Source organism: Dicentrarchus labrax, unplaced genomic scaffold (assembly GCF_905237075.1).
Source record: "Dicentrarchus labrax unplaced genomic scaffold, dlabrax2021, whole genome shotgun sequence".
In the NCBI taxonomy this organism is placed as follows: domain Eukaryota; kingdom Metazoa; phylum Chordata; class Actinopteri; family Moronidae; genus Dicentrarchus; species Dicentrarchus labrax.
Window position 1 is genome coordinate 6392222 of NW_026136722.1, and position 14002 is coordinate 6406223.

Consider the following 14002-nt stretch of genomic DNA (forward strand, 5'->3'; position numbering starts at 1 on the left):
TATTTTTAGATAATGAGTTTCAGAGGTGTTTGGCGCCGAGTACAAGACCTGTAGTTTTGTCTGATTTTAACATTTGAAAATTGCAGGACATCCAGGTTTTTATGTCCTTAAGGCATGTTTTGTAATTTGGCTAATTGATTCATTTCACAAGGCTTGATCGACAGGTATAACTGGATATCAGCATAACAGTGAAAGTTAATGCGGTGATGGGCGGTGATTCATTTTGTCTCTAATAGTAATAATTGTATCATTTGAGAAGCTCATGAAGTTGTCTCTACTGAGGGCTATAGGAATTCAGGGCTCAATAGAGCTGTTACTCTAGATAGATAGATAGATAGATAGATAGATAGATAGATAGATACTTTATTCATCCCCAAGGGGAAATTCACAGTTTCCAGCAGTATCCACAGACTAGGATAAAACAGAAGATTTAAAATTTAAGGAGACATGCAAAGTACTACTAATAATAATAACAATAATAACAACAACAACAGGAGGCAAAATGCTAAAGAATCAATAAAATCAAAAGCAAAAATAACAAGCATTGGGTGAGGGGCCTAAGGTGCATGGGTTAATACAGTGCTTGAAGGGCCTAAGGTACGTAGTAGTGGACACGAAATGCAGGGTGCACTGCGTCGGGTGATACAGTTGATACAGGGCAGACATATTGGAGTTTAGAGTTTTTCGGTTTTCCTCCCCCGGGTGGAGTTAAAGAGCCTCATGGCTTGGGGGAGGAACGATCTCCTCGGTCTTCCAGTGGAACATCACAGTGACAGCAGCCTGTCGCTGAAGCTGCTACTCTGCCTGTAGATGGTGCTGTGCAGTGGATGCAGTGGATTGTCCACGATTGACGTTGTGATGTTCCTTTATTGAAAAAAGTAATAATTAGTAATAATTTTATCATTTGAGAAGCTCATGAAGTTGTTGTTACTGAGGGCTATAGGAGTACAGGGCTCAATAGAGCTGTGAAATAAACCTGGGGTTGTTAATAATAGGCTGCTCTGGCATTAGGGAGGGCCTTTCTATATGTTTTGAGACTATTTTTCTAGATTGAACGTGATTCTACCAGTTAGAAATTTCTGTTCAATTTTCCGCGCTATTTGTTTTCATTTGGTGATTATACCATAGACTCCTATGTTTTAATATTTTCTTTTTTATAGGGACAATACAATCTAGTGCTGCATAACATGATGACCACCAGGGTGCCCAGGTGGTCATAATGTTATGGTAGATTAGTGTATACTTCCCCATATTGAAATAAAATGATACATACTATCATATACGTTAAAACCTTTTCTGCGTGTAATTTGATATAAAAATGTGTTTTGTTTCAATATAGGTAGCTGGTTACAGTAAGCAATTTCTTAAAGTCATCTATGTGCAAAAGTTATTCTGGAAAACATTAATGATGCAAAAGAAATGTTTGCTGAGAGTTCAGTTGTGTGTATGCTTGCCATAGAAACATCAGTTCTCTTTTATAGCATTTGCTTCGTGTCTCACATTGGGAACGGCTATACTGAAACCAAGTCAGTGTCTGGGACATGGATGTATAAAGAGAAGTAGACTCAGTGTTGGAGGTGGTGCTCTCTTCATTCCTATGAAAGTGGTTCAGTGATGCATGAAACCAAAAAAGCCACTTCCCGCTGCAAAGAAATTACCCAGATAAATACACACATGTTCTATGGGCCACTGGATATGTACTAGAGATATCCGCTGGCAGAGCCAGCTAACTTCTGGTTTAGCTCACCGTTAACTTGAAAGAAGATGAATATTTAAATCTTGCGAATCTTCTAGACTTTAAAAATGTATTGGTTGTGACTCTCAAAAAAATGTATGCACCATATTACAGCCACTTCTTTCACAGTGTAAGCTTATTGGAAAAAGCTTTTTTGATAAGTTGGAGTTTGACCTTTCTTTTTCTTTTCTTTTTTTAAGTGTTCATTTTATTACTGCTGTATCACAATATTTGAATATTTGTAAAAACCACAAGACTGTAAGAATGTGAAAGTGCAGGAGCAGACCTGCCTGAATGAATTCCAATGGATTGCATTACAGTATAATGTACTGTATAGAGTAGGAGGAATTAAATAAAGGAAAACTAATGACACATTTCCTTATTTTAGTTTTTTATTGTGGTTTTACCTGAACAGCAATACTGAAGTACAATATGTGGCAGGTTCAAACACTGAAACAGAGTATGCTTTTAAAACAACAGGTGCAGAATACGTAACCAGAAGTCTAAATAATAAAAAATATTCAGCCACATTTAGCCCAGTTTTAACATTGACATTTAGATGTCTTTGGACCTGCTAATCACCAGATTCATGATTACTGGGAGACTACAACACCAGAATTTAACACCTGAATCAACAAAGCATAGCTAACAATGCAACAATGCAAAAACTAAACTGCATGATGAGAATGTTACAAGTCTGCGTTATGCACATGCAGGTTTTAAGCCTTTATGCATATTTTATTCAGCAAGGTAAAATAGAGAACAGGTTCTCAGATAAATTAAAGTAGATACTCTATGCTTGCAAATGAAAACCAAATAGTGATACTGCCCACCTTATTTCTACACATTACTGTTTGCAAATGTCATGCTGTGATAAAGCAAGTATGTAGGTCTACAGGTTGTTGACAAAATCTTCTCCAAAATCAATCATTCGTCTCAGTGCACTCAGTGTCAGTGTATCAATGTCATCATCTGTGTAAATCTCTGAGTGGTAGTTCTTCACCGGAAAGATGCAGTTCAGTGGAATACCCAGCGACACATTCAATTCCTCCATCTGAATTTAAACAATTTGACAAATGAGAAATGACAACAAAATGTTGATCAATGGGCATTGTTGTGTTGTCTATAAATAAAAAAAACTTGAATTACAACACACTACAAACTCATAAAATCACAAATAGAAACATACCTTTGTCTTCAGGGACTTGCTCATGTACACGTTCCTTATATCTCTTTTGACCTCTGGACAGGCTTCATCAATTTTGGTGAGAATAGCCAGTTGGGGAATCCCTGCCGATGCAAAGCAGAATGTGAGTCAATGATGATCATGTTTGTCAGGTTATTTGATTGAATGTATGAAACCAATTAACTGACCCTAACCCTTACTCATATCTCTTGCTCCAAGTCTGACATCCCTCATCTTTTTCATAGTTTCAGCACTCAGTAAATTTACTGTGCTGGCAGGGATGACACAAACCAGAACATGAACTTTGTCATTTAGAGCGGCGGTTTTGTTGTAGCTGGGATCATCTTCAGATATTGTAGAGTGAGGTTTGAACTGGAAAACCATGTAAAATTTGATTAAAGATTGATTATGCAAATTGTTTCTTATATGTATTTTAACGTGAATGAAATTGTTTATTCAAAACTGATCTCAAAGCTGGACTGTATGAGTGAAATATATCCGACAAAGTTTAATGAATTCAGTAATTACATTATATCCATCTTTTATGTGTCCCCTCATGGCCTGTTTGATGTCCTCCACTCCAACTCCTTTGTCACTTTTCTCAAGGCCCATGATGTCAGTGAAGGCAAAAGAGTGAAATGTTCCTGGTTCTCCTTTTTGGATTTTGTAAGTTTTGTACTGTAAAACAGAAAGGTGCAGTTATAATGACAATAATGCCACATGTTGAATAATGACCATAAAGCAGTTTGGCTCTTTTGCTCAGCACTCCTCCTAGCTTGACATATAGTGCAATGATCATTGCAAGTGCAAATGAAATACATTAAAATACCAGGTGAAAGAGTCATGAAGATTTACAGTGCATGAAATACATGACAACAAGTGATTCATACTTCAGTGGTGAAGCTTTCGTGGGAGACTGCATCAGCCAAAGCTCGACCAGTGATTTTGCCTCGTAAAAGACTGTCGACAGAGTTGATGAAACTGGACTTGCCAGAACCAGTTGGTCCATAAAGCAGAATTCTGAGCTGTTTAAGGTCATCATTATGAGGCTGATAATCCTCCACATACTGAAGGTCTCTCTCTTTTTGGCTGTTCAATAAAGAGGTAATATTTTACTGCTTGGTTTTTACAGACACAACTAACAACAAACATCACAATCAGCCTCAAAATTAAAGTGTATGCAGTTGTACAATTTGTTGCGCACTCACCCCCATGGTATTTTCCTCCATTCACCAATAAGAACTGTACATGTTTGTGTAATACAGAAGAATATTTTAAGTAAATAAATCACCAAAACTGAGAAGGCCTCATTGTTATAATGAGTATAAACAATGTATGTAATATTTAGAATATCTTACTCTCAGGAGAGGGTGGATTGGGTTCTGATTTGGGCCATTTGAACATACCTACAATAGAATATTAAGCAAACATGTAAAAAAGAAACATTTTTCCATATGAACTGCATTATTTATTACCAAAGATTTCAGAGTATATATAGTTCATACATGTTGCAGATTATCACAGGACTAAACTGTGATGTAACAGCAATCTATCTTATTCTTTCTAAGTCTTTAATAATTATATTCAATTAAAATTTCTGAATATATACAATAAATAAATTGTGTTCAAAATAGAAACTGAAAGTATAAAGGTAAGCTACCATAAAATGAAAACATGGACATGCATTTTTAACTTTCTGTCATATTTTGCAAAGTTTTGGACCCAAATGCAGACACAAACTCAGGAGTAAAATTAATTCAAAGGGTTAACTGGAAACGTAGTGGGGTATGAAGGTAGCTGAAGCAGGCCGGAGAGGAATAACTTGGTTTACTGGGTGTGGCTGGTCGATATCTGATTGAAAGTTGGCAAGCAGATAGTTCAGGTGTGGTCCTAGAGAACAAAAGGAGAGGGTTAGGCAGTAGTACAACAAGAAACTAAGAAAACTCTAATCTTAGGACACAAGCAGAGACTGTTGTAGATACTACTACTGTTGACTGAATGAGCTGGTACTGGTTGATTGTATTTGGGATTGAAATACTAAGCTGATGAGCAAATGCCGGGCAGATGAGGCAGGTGGGAGTTGTAGACTGCGGTGCACAGGAGCAAAGTTGGGAGCCAAGAGGAAACACACATAGATAGAAGCATAAAATACAGAGGAGCAAAGGAGACACAGAGCAGGGGAACACAAAAACACTATGGAAAATGTATGCCTGTGTCCATGACACTCTCTAGTTTTAGGACAGAAACAAAATATTAATTATCTCACAAATACAAATACTTAATTAAAAATTAAGATAGAATTCAAAGACTGGTTTTAAAAAAAATCCGCAGGAAATGATGTACAGTAGGTTAAAAAAACTTACTTAATCTAAAAAACACATTTCACTTCTTAATAGCAAATTTTACACAGACATCTTTATCAGTATAGATATAAAATAAAAAAGAGTTGTGCCCATGGAAAGAAACGGTAATGGTTTACCTCAAGTAACTCTTTTGTTCTTTTTTTTCACGGTTTTATCTGTGTTGTCTTTTTGTGGTGTATAACTGTATATGACTGTTTGTGTGGTCGAGGAAGGAAGACTAGCCAATGCTTCTGCTGGAGCTAATGAGGATCCAAATAAACAAACAAATAACAAACAAAATAATAAAATTGAAATTGCAGAATATATACAGTAAATTAAGTGTGTTCAAGAAGAGAAAGTGAAAGTACAAAGGTAAGTGAATAAAAAATGAAAACGTGGACATGCATTTTTCACTTTCTGTCATATTTTGCAAAGTTGGACCCAAATGCAGACACAGACTCAGGAGTAAGATGAATTAAAAGGGTTTACTGGAAAGGTAGTGGGGTATGGAGGTAGTTGAAGCGGGGTGGAGAGGAATGACGTGGCTAACTGTATGTGTCTGGTGGATATCTGGTTGAAAGTTGGCAAGCAGACAGTTGAGGTGTGGTCTTGGAGCACAAAAGAGACGATTTAGGCAGGAGTACAACATAACAAAACTAAGAAATCACTTAGGAAAAACTTAGGACACAAGCAGAGACTTTTGTGGATACTACCACTGTTGACTGAATGAGATTGAAATACTAAGCTGAAGAGCAAATGCAGGGCAGATGAACCGGGTGGGAACTGTGATGAGCTGATAGCCGACTGCAGTGCACCGGAGCAAAGTTGGGAGCCAAGAGGGAAAACATACATACAGAGGAGCATACAATACAGAGGAGCACAGGAAACACAGAGGAAAAACAAAAAAAAACACCAAAAAATCCTATGGAAAACGGCCGTGACAATGACACATTCACTATAGTTTTAGGACAGAAACAAAAAAATTATCTTACAAATACAAATACTTTATCAAAATTCTAGAGAAAATGCAAAAAAAAAAAGATAGAATGAAAACTCACTTCAAGAGTTGTGCTCCTGGGAAGAAGCGGTGATGGTTTACCTCAAGAAACGATTCTGAAATGGAGTTATTAAGCTTTATCTTCAGTACTCCAAGTTTCTTTTTGAAAATTACATTATAAAACTTAACCACAGTTTCTTGTGCCAAAATTAAAGCGGTTAATAATCATGAGCTGATGTTCCTAAACTACTGAACTTGAACGACTTACCTCCCGTTGTAGTTGTTGTTGTTGTTGTTGTCTGTCTGGAGTTTTATACACTGATGTGTATTGTGTGAGATCATGTATTTTTCAATGTTTTATCCTTTCGGTTTCTTTTGTGTCATGTGATTGAAAGAATTTGCCAAACAGAAAGGAACTAAGGGTGTGGTCAGGTGTGCCACACATAACTGTTTCTTGAGTTGTCTCTTTGCTGTTTTTGAAAAAGCTTTTTCCAATTTTACTAACACTTAAACTGTTTTCACATGTTACATGTAAATGTGACACTATTTTACTCATATGTTTTTATTTTTCAACACCTACCTTCATCTCACATTCACCAAATGTCAGTTCAACTGGTTTCAGTTTGTATTATTTTACAGAGAGTTCATTTTTCCTTCCACTTGCTGAAAAGGGACACACTTCAGCGGAAGTTCAGCACGTCCACTTACAGCTTATTTCCGTAATTGCATTTTAACATCAACTTTAACAAATGTTTGAACTGTGAATTTTCAGAAAGCACTCTCATTTTTTTATTTGTGGATTATGGTACTAGTTTGTGTCACACACAGGTACACGGAGGATGACTTCAAAACAAAAGCACATTTACTCCTTTCTGTGGAATTTAACTGGATATTGGAAATATGTATGACTAAGTCTTAAAATAATTAATAGTAAACAAATCAACAACAATTTGATCGCAGCAAGGAGAGGGAAGCGTCTCAATATGGTGGCAGTCCATTAATATGGCACATATATATTCTAAATGTTGTGTTGTCAGAGTGTGTATGAAACAATTTCGTTTTTAAAAGTTGTTTGTTCTAACCTGGTTTTTCCTGTGCTTCAGGATTGCCAACGCTTCATCTCCCTTCTCATCTACATACCGCTTCAGCAAAGTTACCAGGGAGGTGAATTCTGTGTAATTACAGACGAGCAAGTAAGGCAAACTGTTCATAAAAATAAAAAAAAAGAACTTCAGGATCTACAGGCTGTTGACAAAGTCTTCTCCAAAGTAAATTGTCTGTCTCAGCTTAGTGTATCAACGTCAAATACCCTTGACGAACTCAATTGTTCAATCCAAATTTTAACAATTTGACATGCAGCTTTGATACGTGTTATTTTTATCCATTTTGACTTCTGGACCGGATTCATCAATTTTGGTGAGAATAGCCAGTGAGCTGATACAGAACAGAATCTGATGAAACCAGAAAGCAGAATTCTGGGCTGTTGGATCTTTATAAGGCTGCTAATCCCGCACAAACTGCAAATATTTCTCTTTTCATTATTATTTCATTATTCAAAGAACATTTTAGATTTGTTATTAAATCCAAATAATTTTTTGTCAATACTGCAGATATTTTGTGGTTGCTGCACAGTGCTGACATTAAACAGGATGTGAAAGAACCACAAAACAAGGAAATTAAAACAACAGCAGTCTAAAAAAATACTTTTGTGCAGTTTATTTTTTTTTTTTTTGTAACAATTTTCATAATAATAATAATAATAATAGTACATGCAGTGCTTTTAAAAAACAAAAGACATTGAGAAAATGATAGAGGAATAATAGCCCCAGCAATTAAAAATAAATACTTATATCATTAAAACAGATAAAATGAAAATGTGTTGGCAATGAAACAGCTGTAAATATGTTATTATAAGAATTCTCAACCTGCAAGCCCCCCACCAAGACATTTGTTTCATTGCCAACATATTTTCATTGTATCATTTTCTCAATGCCTCATTTTCTTTGGCTGAAAATTTTTAATCCTGTTTCAACCAAAGCACTTTGTAACTATGTTTCAAAAAGCACTGCATAATGTGTATTCTTCTTCTAATAGTAGTAGTACTACTAGTAGTAGTAGTAGTTGTAGTTGTAGTTGTTGTTGTTGTTGTATAGAAAAATTAAAAACTAAAACTGCACAAAATTATTTATTCAGACATTACTTTTTTGTGGTTTTCTCACATCCTGTTTAATGTCAGCAACCACATAATATCTGCAGCACTGACAAGAAATGATTTGGATTTAATAAGTACATGGCACGCCTTCAGTTTCATTTCAAACCATGAACATTGTCATTGAGAGTAGAGAATCTGTTATAGTCTTGATCATTCTCAGATAATGCAGACCTGTCATAGCCATGACTATACCCTTGCCTTTTCCTTGTGTTTTTGTTGTGTTTCCCCCTCTCCTGTGTCTTCTGTCTGTGTGTTGTGGTAGAAAACTGGTAGATCGACCCATTAATCATGATTGATTCTGGGCTGGACCAATTACAGCCGAGGGCCGATGCCCCCTCCCTCTTGGGCCTCGGCTGTCAATCATACAGAGAGAGAGGAGATCACGAAAATGGAGAATAGCAAGAAGCGAAAAAAATTTGAACTAAAAAGAGACAAGCTCTTCAGGCAGATGCTGCCAAATGTGTTAAAATAACACAGATGTTTGCTGGTGGCTATGTTGGAGCTTCAGGTCTACAGGTCTTCTCCAAAGTTAATTATCTGTCTCAGTGCGCTCAGTATCAGTGTACCTTTTCGACCACATTTAGCCCAGTTTTAACTTTGGACATGCTGATCACCAGATTAGTGATTATTGAGTGGCTACAACACCAGAAATTACCACAACAAATCAACAAACCTAACCATAGCTAACAGTGCAATCATGCAAAACCTAAAATGCATAGTGAGAATGATACAAGTTTTCATGCAAATGCAGGTTTTAAGCCGATATGCATATTTTATTCAGCAAGGTAAAATACAGAACAGGTTATATTATAATTTGTAATAATAGATTAGATTTTCCTCTGCAACATGTAGGTCTACAGGTTGTTGACAAAGTCTTCTCCAGAGTTAATCATCTGTCTCAGTGCGCTCAGTGTCAGTGTATCAATGTCATCATCTGTGTCAATCTCTGAGTGGTAGTTCTTCACAGGAAAGATGCAGTTCAGTGAAATACCCAGCGACATATTCAGTTCCTCGATCTAAATTTGAACAATTTTGCATATAACAATGAAAACAAACTATTAATCAATGGATAATTTTATGTTAGATGAATATGATATATAACAACTGTCAAACTCAAACAATCACAAATAGAGACATACCTTTGTCTTCATGAACTTGCTCTTGTACACATTCTTTATATCTTTTTTGACTTCTGGACAGGCTTCATCAATTTTGGTGAGAATAGCCAGTTGGGGAATCCCTGTCGATACAGAACAGAATGTGAGTCAATCAATATAATGTTTGTCAGGTTATTTGATTCAACTTATGAAACCCCATAACTAACCCTAACCCTTACCCATGTCCCTGGCTGCAAGCCTGACTTCCCTCATCTTTGTCATAGTTTCATCACTCAGTAAATGTATTGTGCTGGCAGGGACGACACAAACCAGAACATGAACTTTGTCATTTAGAGTGGGGTTGTTGTTGTAGTGACGATCATCCTCAGATATTGTAGAGACAGGATTGAACTGGAAAAAAGAATGTGCGTGTAAATTTGCGTGTAAACAGTTTCTTATATGTATTTTTTTATATGAAATACATTTGTTTTTTCATAACAGATCACAAAGTTAGATTTTGTTATTGAACTCAACAAGGTTTAATAATTTCAGTAATTATACTTTGTAATGATCTTTTATGTTTCCACTCATGGACAGTTTGATGTCCTCCACACCAACTCCTTTGTTAGTTCCCTTCTCAAGGCCCATGATGTCAGTGAAGGCAAAAGGGTAAAATGTTCCTGATTCTTCTTTTTGGATTTTGTAAGTTTTGTACTGTAAAACAGAAAAGGTGCAGTTATAATGGCAATTGTACAGCATAATGAACAATGACCATAAAGCAAATGTTCTATTTCTCACTACTACTTTCATCACAATTGCTCAACATTGCTGCAAGCCTGATCAGTTCTAATCATTGCAAGTGTACAATACAATAAAATACTAGGTGAAAGATTTCTAAAATGTCCTTTAGTTTTACAGTGCATTAAATACATGACTTTGGTTAAAACCATCTCAGAAGTGATTCATACTTCAGTGGTGAAGCTGTCGTGAGAGACTGCATCAGTCAAAGCTCGATGAGTAATTCTGCCTCGTAAAAGACTTTCGACAGAGTTGATGAAACTGGACTTGCCAGAACCAGTCGGTCCATGAAGCAGAATTCTGAGCTGTTCGAGGTCTTTATTTCGAGGCTGATAATCCTCCACATACTAAAGGTCTTTCTCTTTGTGGCTGTTCAATAAAGATGATTAGATTTTAGATGAAAATGTCAATTTTGCAGATGGCGCACATATTTTGTGGTAGCTATTAGTTAACCTCTGGTTAATGTCACTGACACTGGTGACATTGACGAGATGGTGGAAGTAACAAAGTATGAATTCTATATAAGTACAGTAACAGTATTAAGTACTTAATTTTTTTCAGGTATTTGTACTGTACTTGAGTATTTCTTTTTCAGAAAACATTTTACACAAATATCTGTACTTTCTACTCATTGCATTTTTTGCAATGCGTTTGTTACTTTAGTTTTACCGGATTTGAGGGGGATTATCAATTATTACAGCACTGCCACTACGTTGATGTGAATCACGCACAGTAGAACACCTAAGTCTTGGTTTTAAAATAGTAAGTTGAAGAAAAACTATTAAACACCAGAGGCACCACAAACGTAACACATCACTTACCCCCATGGTATTTTCCTCCATTCTTCAATCAAAGCTGACAAGTAAAATGCACATGTTGATGTAATATATGAGTCATATTTTAAGTAAATAACTTCCAATATACAAATGAAGAATCTGTTATTTAAGTTTAAACAATTTTCTGTGTTATTTTGAGTATCTTACGCGGTGAGGAAAAGGAGAACCATCCTCCCATGACTACGATAGGATATTAAGGCAACATGTAAACAAGAAACATTATTTCACATTAATTATTGCACATAACTGAACCAAATGTCAACAGAAAATGTGGGACTTAATATTTAGAACATGTTTTTGTAAGTTCTGAATTTCTGCAACTTATCAATGGTAAAACTGACTGAACTTTGCTGCAACAACATTTACTATTTATAAATATCTTTAATTCTATTACATTGAAATGGCAGAAAATATACAAGGTAAGTAAGTGTGTTCAAGAAGGGAAAGTGAAAGTACAAAAGTAAGCCAACAAAAAAATTTTAACATGTATTTTTAACTTTCACTTGATCAAAATAAGCTTTACAACAGAAACCAAAAATGTACAAATCATTGGGCATTGGGTAAACATCTATCACACTGATCTAGCTCAAGATGACTGCAGAAGAAGAAATGTTACTTAATCCCAAAAACAAATAACATTTCACTTCTTATTAGCAAATTGTACCAACATATTTATAAATATCAAAATATTCTCACCTTCAGTTGTTCCTGTGGAAAGAAGTGCAAGTAATGATTCTGAAATTAAGAAATTAAGCTTTATATATTGTATTCCAGATTCCTTTTCATCCTTTTCTTCACAAATTCTATGATTATATCACTTACTACTCCTGCTGAATTTCAAAGATGAGTGTCCAGTCCTATAGTTGTTGTTGTCTGTCCAGTGTTGTGTACTGGTATGGATCGTCTGAGGCCACATATCTTTAAATGTTTTTGAATCCTTTCAGTTTCTTTTGTGTCATGTGATTTCAAAGAATTTCCCTCTCTGGCAGCTGTCCAGTCTAGGTGTGAGCTTTGAGTGCAACTGGGTGTGTCACACATTTTTTTACAGTCTCTCATGACCAAATTAACACTACTGTTAAATTCTGAAAAGCTGTAGGAAAATCCCTCAAGATGGGCAAATTCACAGTACCTGCTCCACCACAATGGCAGCACATTGTCCACCTGAACGCTGCAGACAGCATTACATATTATCACCTGTGTTGTGTTTACAAACACAGAGGCATTTGACATCTGTGTTTATGCTGTACACTGTTACTGTCACTAGCTACGCCTCCTCTCCAGTAGTTGCCTATGTGGGACTGTGTATGAGTGGAGAGAGACTGCAGAATGAGGCACAGAGAAGCAGAGAGTTACAGGTAGAGAAGTGGAGCGTGTACGTTATCAGCGTTAGCTGCTGCTAAATAAAGGCCTCGACAGTTCGCTGTGTCCAGTGTTGACCAAGGATCTAGGGATGACATACCCAACCCAGCTCTGGTCCTCTTCCCACCATCATGCACTGTGGTTGCACCAGGTTGTGGTTTTGCTCTTGATGTAGAAAGGCGTCCATGTTATGGTATAAGTGTCTTTCAGTAATTGCATTTAACTGCCATTTTAACTTTCATTGTTTTAGTATTTCAGACATTTCAGATGTTTAAACTGTAACCACACATTTTCTTTAGAATATTTAGCTTTTTATAGTTGCACTTTTCTGACAAAGTGAAAAGGCAACTGAATGGCGACAGAATACAAAGACGCAATTATTATGCTCCTTAAAATGTTTTAATCGGTGTCAAAGGACTGATGTAGAGCAACAGATGCATAATAGGGTTGTTTACTTTGAAAATGCCGTCAGACAAGAAATGCTTTTATCTTGTGTGTAAATTTATCTGTGGAGTTTAGAGGCTATTCAGCATTTTTTTCTTTAAATATGTAGGTTTTCATATTAGAATGACCATTGAGCTCAGGCTGTTCGACATATTTTATTTTATTTTACCTTTATTTTACCATTGAGATCAAAAATCTCTTTTACCAGAGAGACCAGGGGCCTCATGTACTAAGACTTGCGTGGATTTGCAACTAGAATGTGGTGTACACTGAAAGAGTGAAAGTTCCGTACGCAAAAAAAAATTCAGATGTATCAAAACGTGCGTACGCAGAATCCCACGCACATGCACGAGCACAACGCTCCACCCTGTCCCCTCCCACAAATACACCGATTTGAATATGCTAATTAGCATAAATAGGCCTAGACAGTGCTATCTTTAGGAAAATGGCAAAAGCCAGGAAAAAAAGAAATTTTCCGGAGTGTGAATTAGAGGTGCTGCTGACGGAGGTAGAGCCCAAAAAAAAATTTTATTTTGCGTGGCACAGGCAGTAAACTCGGTAGGGTGGGAGAACCGCACCGCAGTGAAGTGGTCAGATATGAAGACATATCTGCCCATCGCCAGAGCCTTCAGGCCACAGGTGGTGGAGTCCCTGTATTACGGTAGACTGATATACTGTACTGCTGTATTGTGAAAGGGTTACGGTACGTACAAGACGTGACGTCACCACGCTCCCAGTGAGCGCTAGTTGTTGTTGTGTGTGAGCCATGCTGATGAGACGGCAGCACATCGGTCCGCACTTCATTGTTACTGTTAAATAAATATGCCAAGAGGCTAAAGATAATTTGAGTGTGTTCTACTTATCCCCCATACGCAGTAGAGGACTGCACGCTGCAGTAAATAACCTCTTAACACAAATAATCTGCAAATGTTTTAAAATTGTGTAATTGCTTGATTGATTGTAAATAATAATAACTTTCGCATGCAGTGCAACTGT

At 36.5% G+C, this 14002-nt stretch overlaps 2 protein-coding genes across 6 annotated transcripts in view; both read right to left on the minus strand.

The window, feature by feature from the left end:
* Positions 1–6570, minus strand: part of LOC127356458 (interferon-induced protein 44) — a 22706-nt gene extending 16136 nt beyond the window's left edge. The window contains exon 1 of the mRNA XM_051388212.1: positions 6529–6570. The gene's annotated coding sequence lies outside the window, so the exon portion shown is untranslated. The remainder of the gene's footprint in view (positions 1–6528) is intronic.
* LOC127356455 (interferon-induced protein 44-like) overlaps positions 1–12299 on the minus strand; it is a 22915-nt gene extending 10616 nt beyond the window's left edge. The window contains exons 1-9 of one of the 5 annotated variants that reach the window (XM_051388205.1): positions 12026–12134; positions 11900–11938; positions 11351–11383; positions 11189–11222; positions 3812–4010; positions 3450–3599; positions 3122–3293; positions 2925–3025; positions 2110–2789 (exon numbers count right to left, since the gene is read on the minus strand). In XM_051388205.1, the coding sequence (XP_051244165.1) occupies positions 2628–2789; positions 2925–3025; positions 3122–3293; positions 3450–3599; positions 3812–4010; positions 11189–11222; positions 11351–11383; positions 11900–11938; positions 12026–12119 (984 nt within the window). In that variant the 5' untranslated portion in view covers positions 12120–12134 and the 3' untranslated portion in view covers positions 2110–2627. Of the gene's footprint in view, positions 1–2109; positions 2790–2924; positions 3026–3121; positions 3294–3449; positions 3600–3811; positions 4011–9220; positions 9489–9611; positions 9713–9808; positions 9981–10130; positions 10284–11188; positions 11223–11350; positions 11384–11899; positions 11939–12025 lie in introns of those variants that run through there. The other 4 variants (XM_051388207.1, XM_051388206.1, XM_051388204.1 and 1 more) reach the window with 4 other exon arrangements.
* Between the last annotated feature and the right edge of the window lie 1703 nt (positions 12300–14002).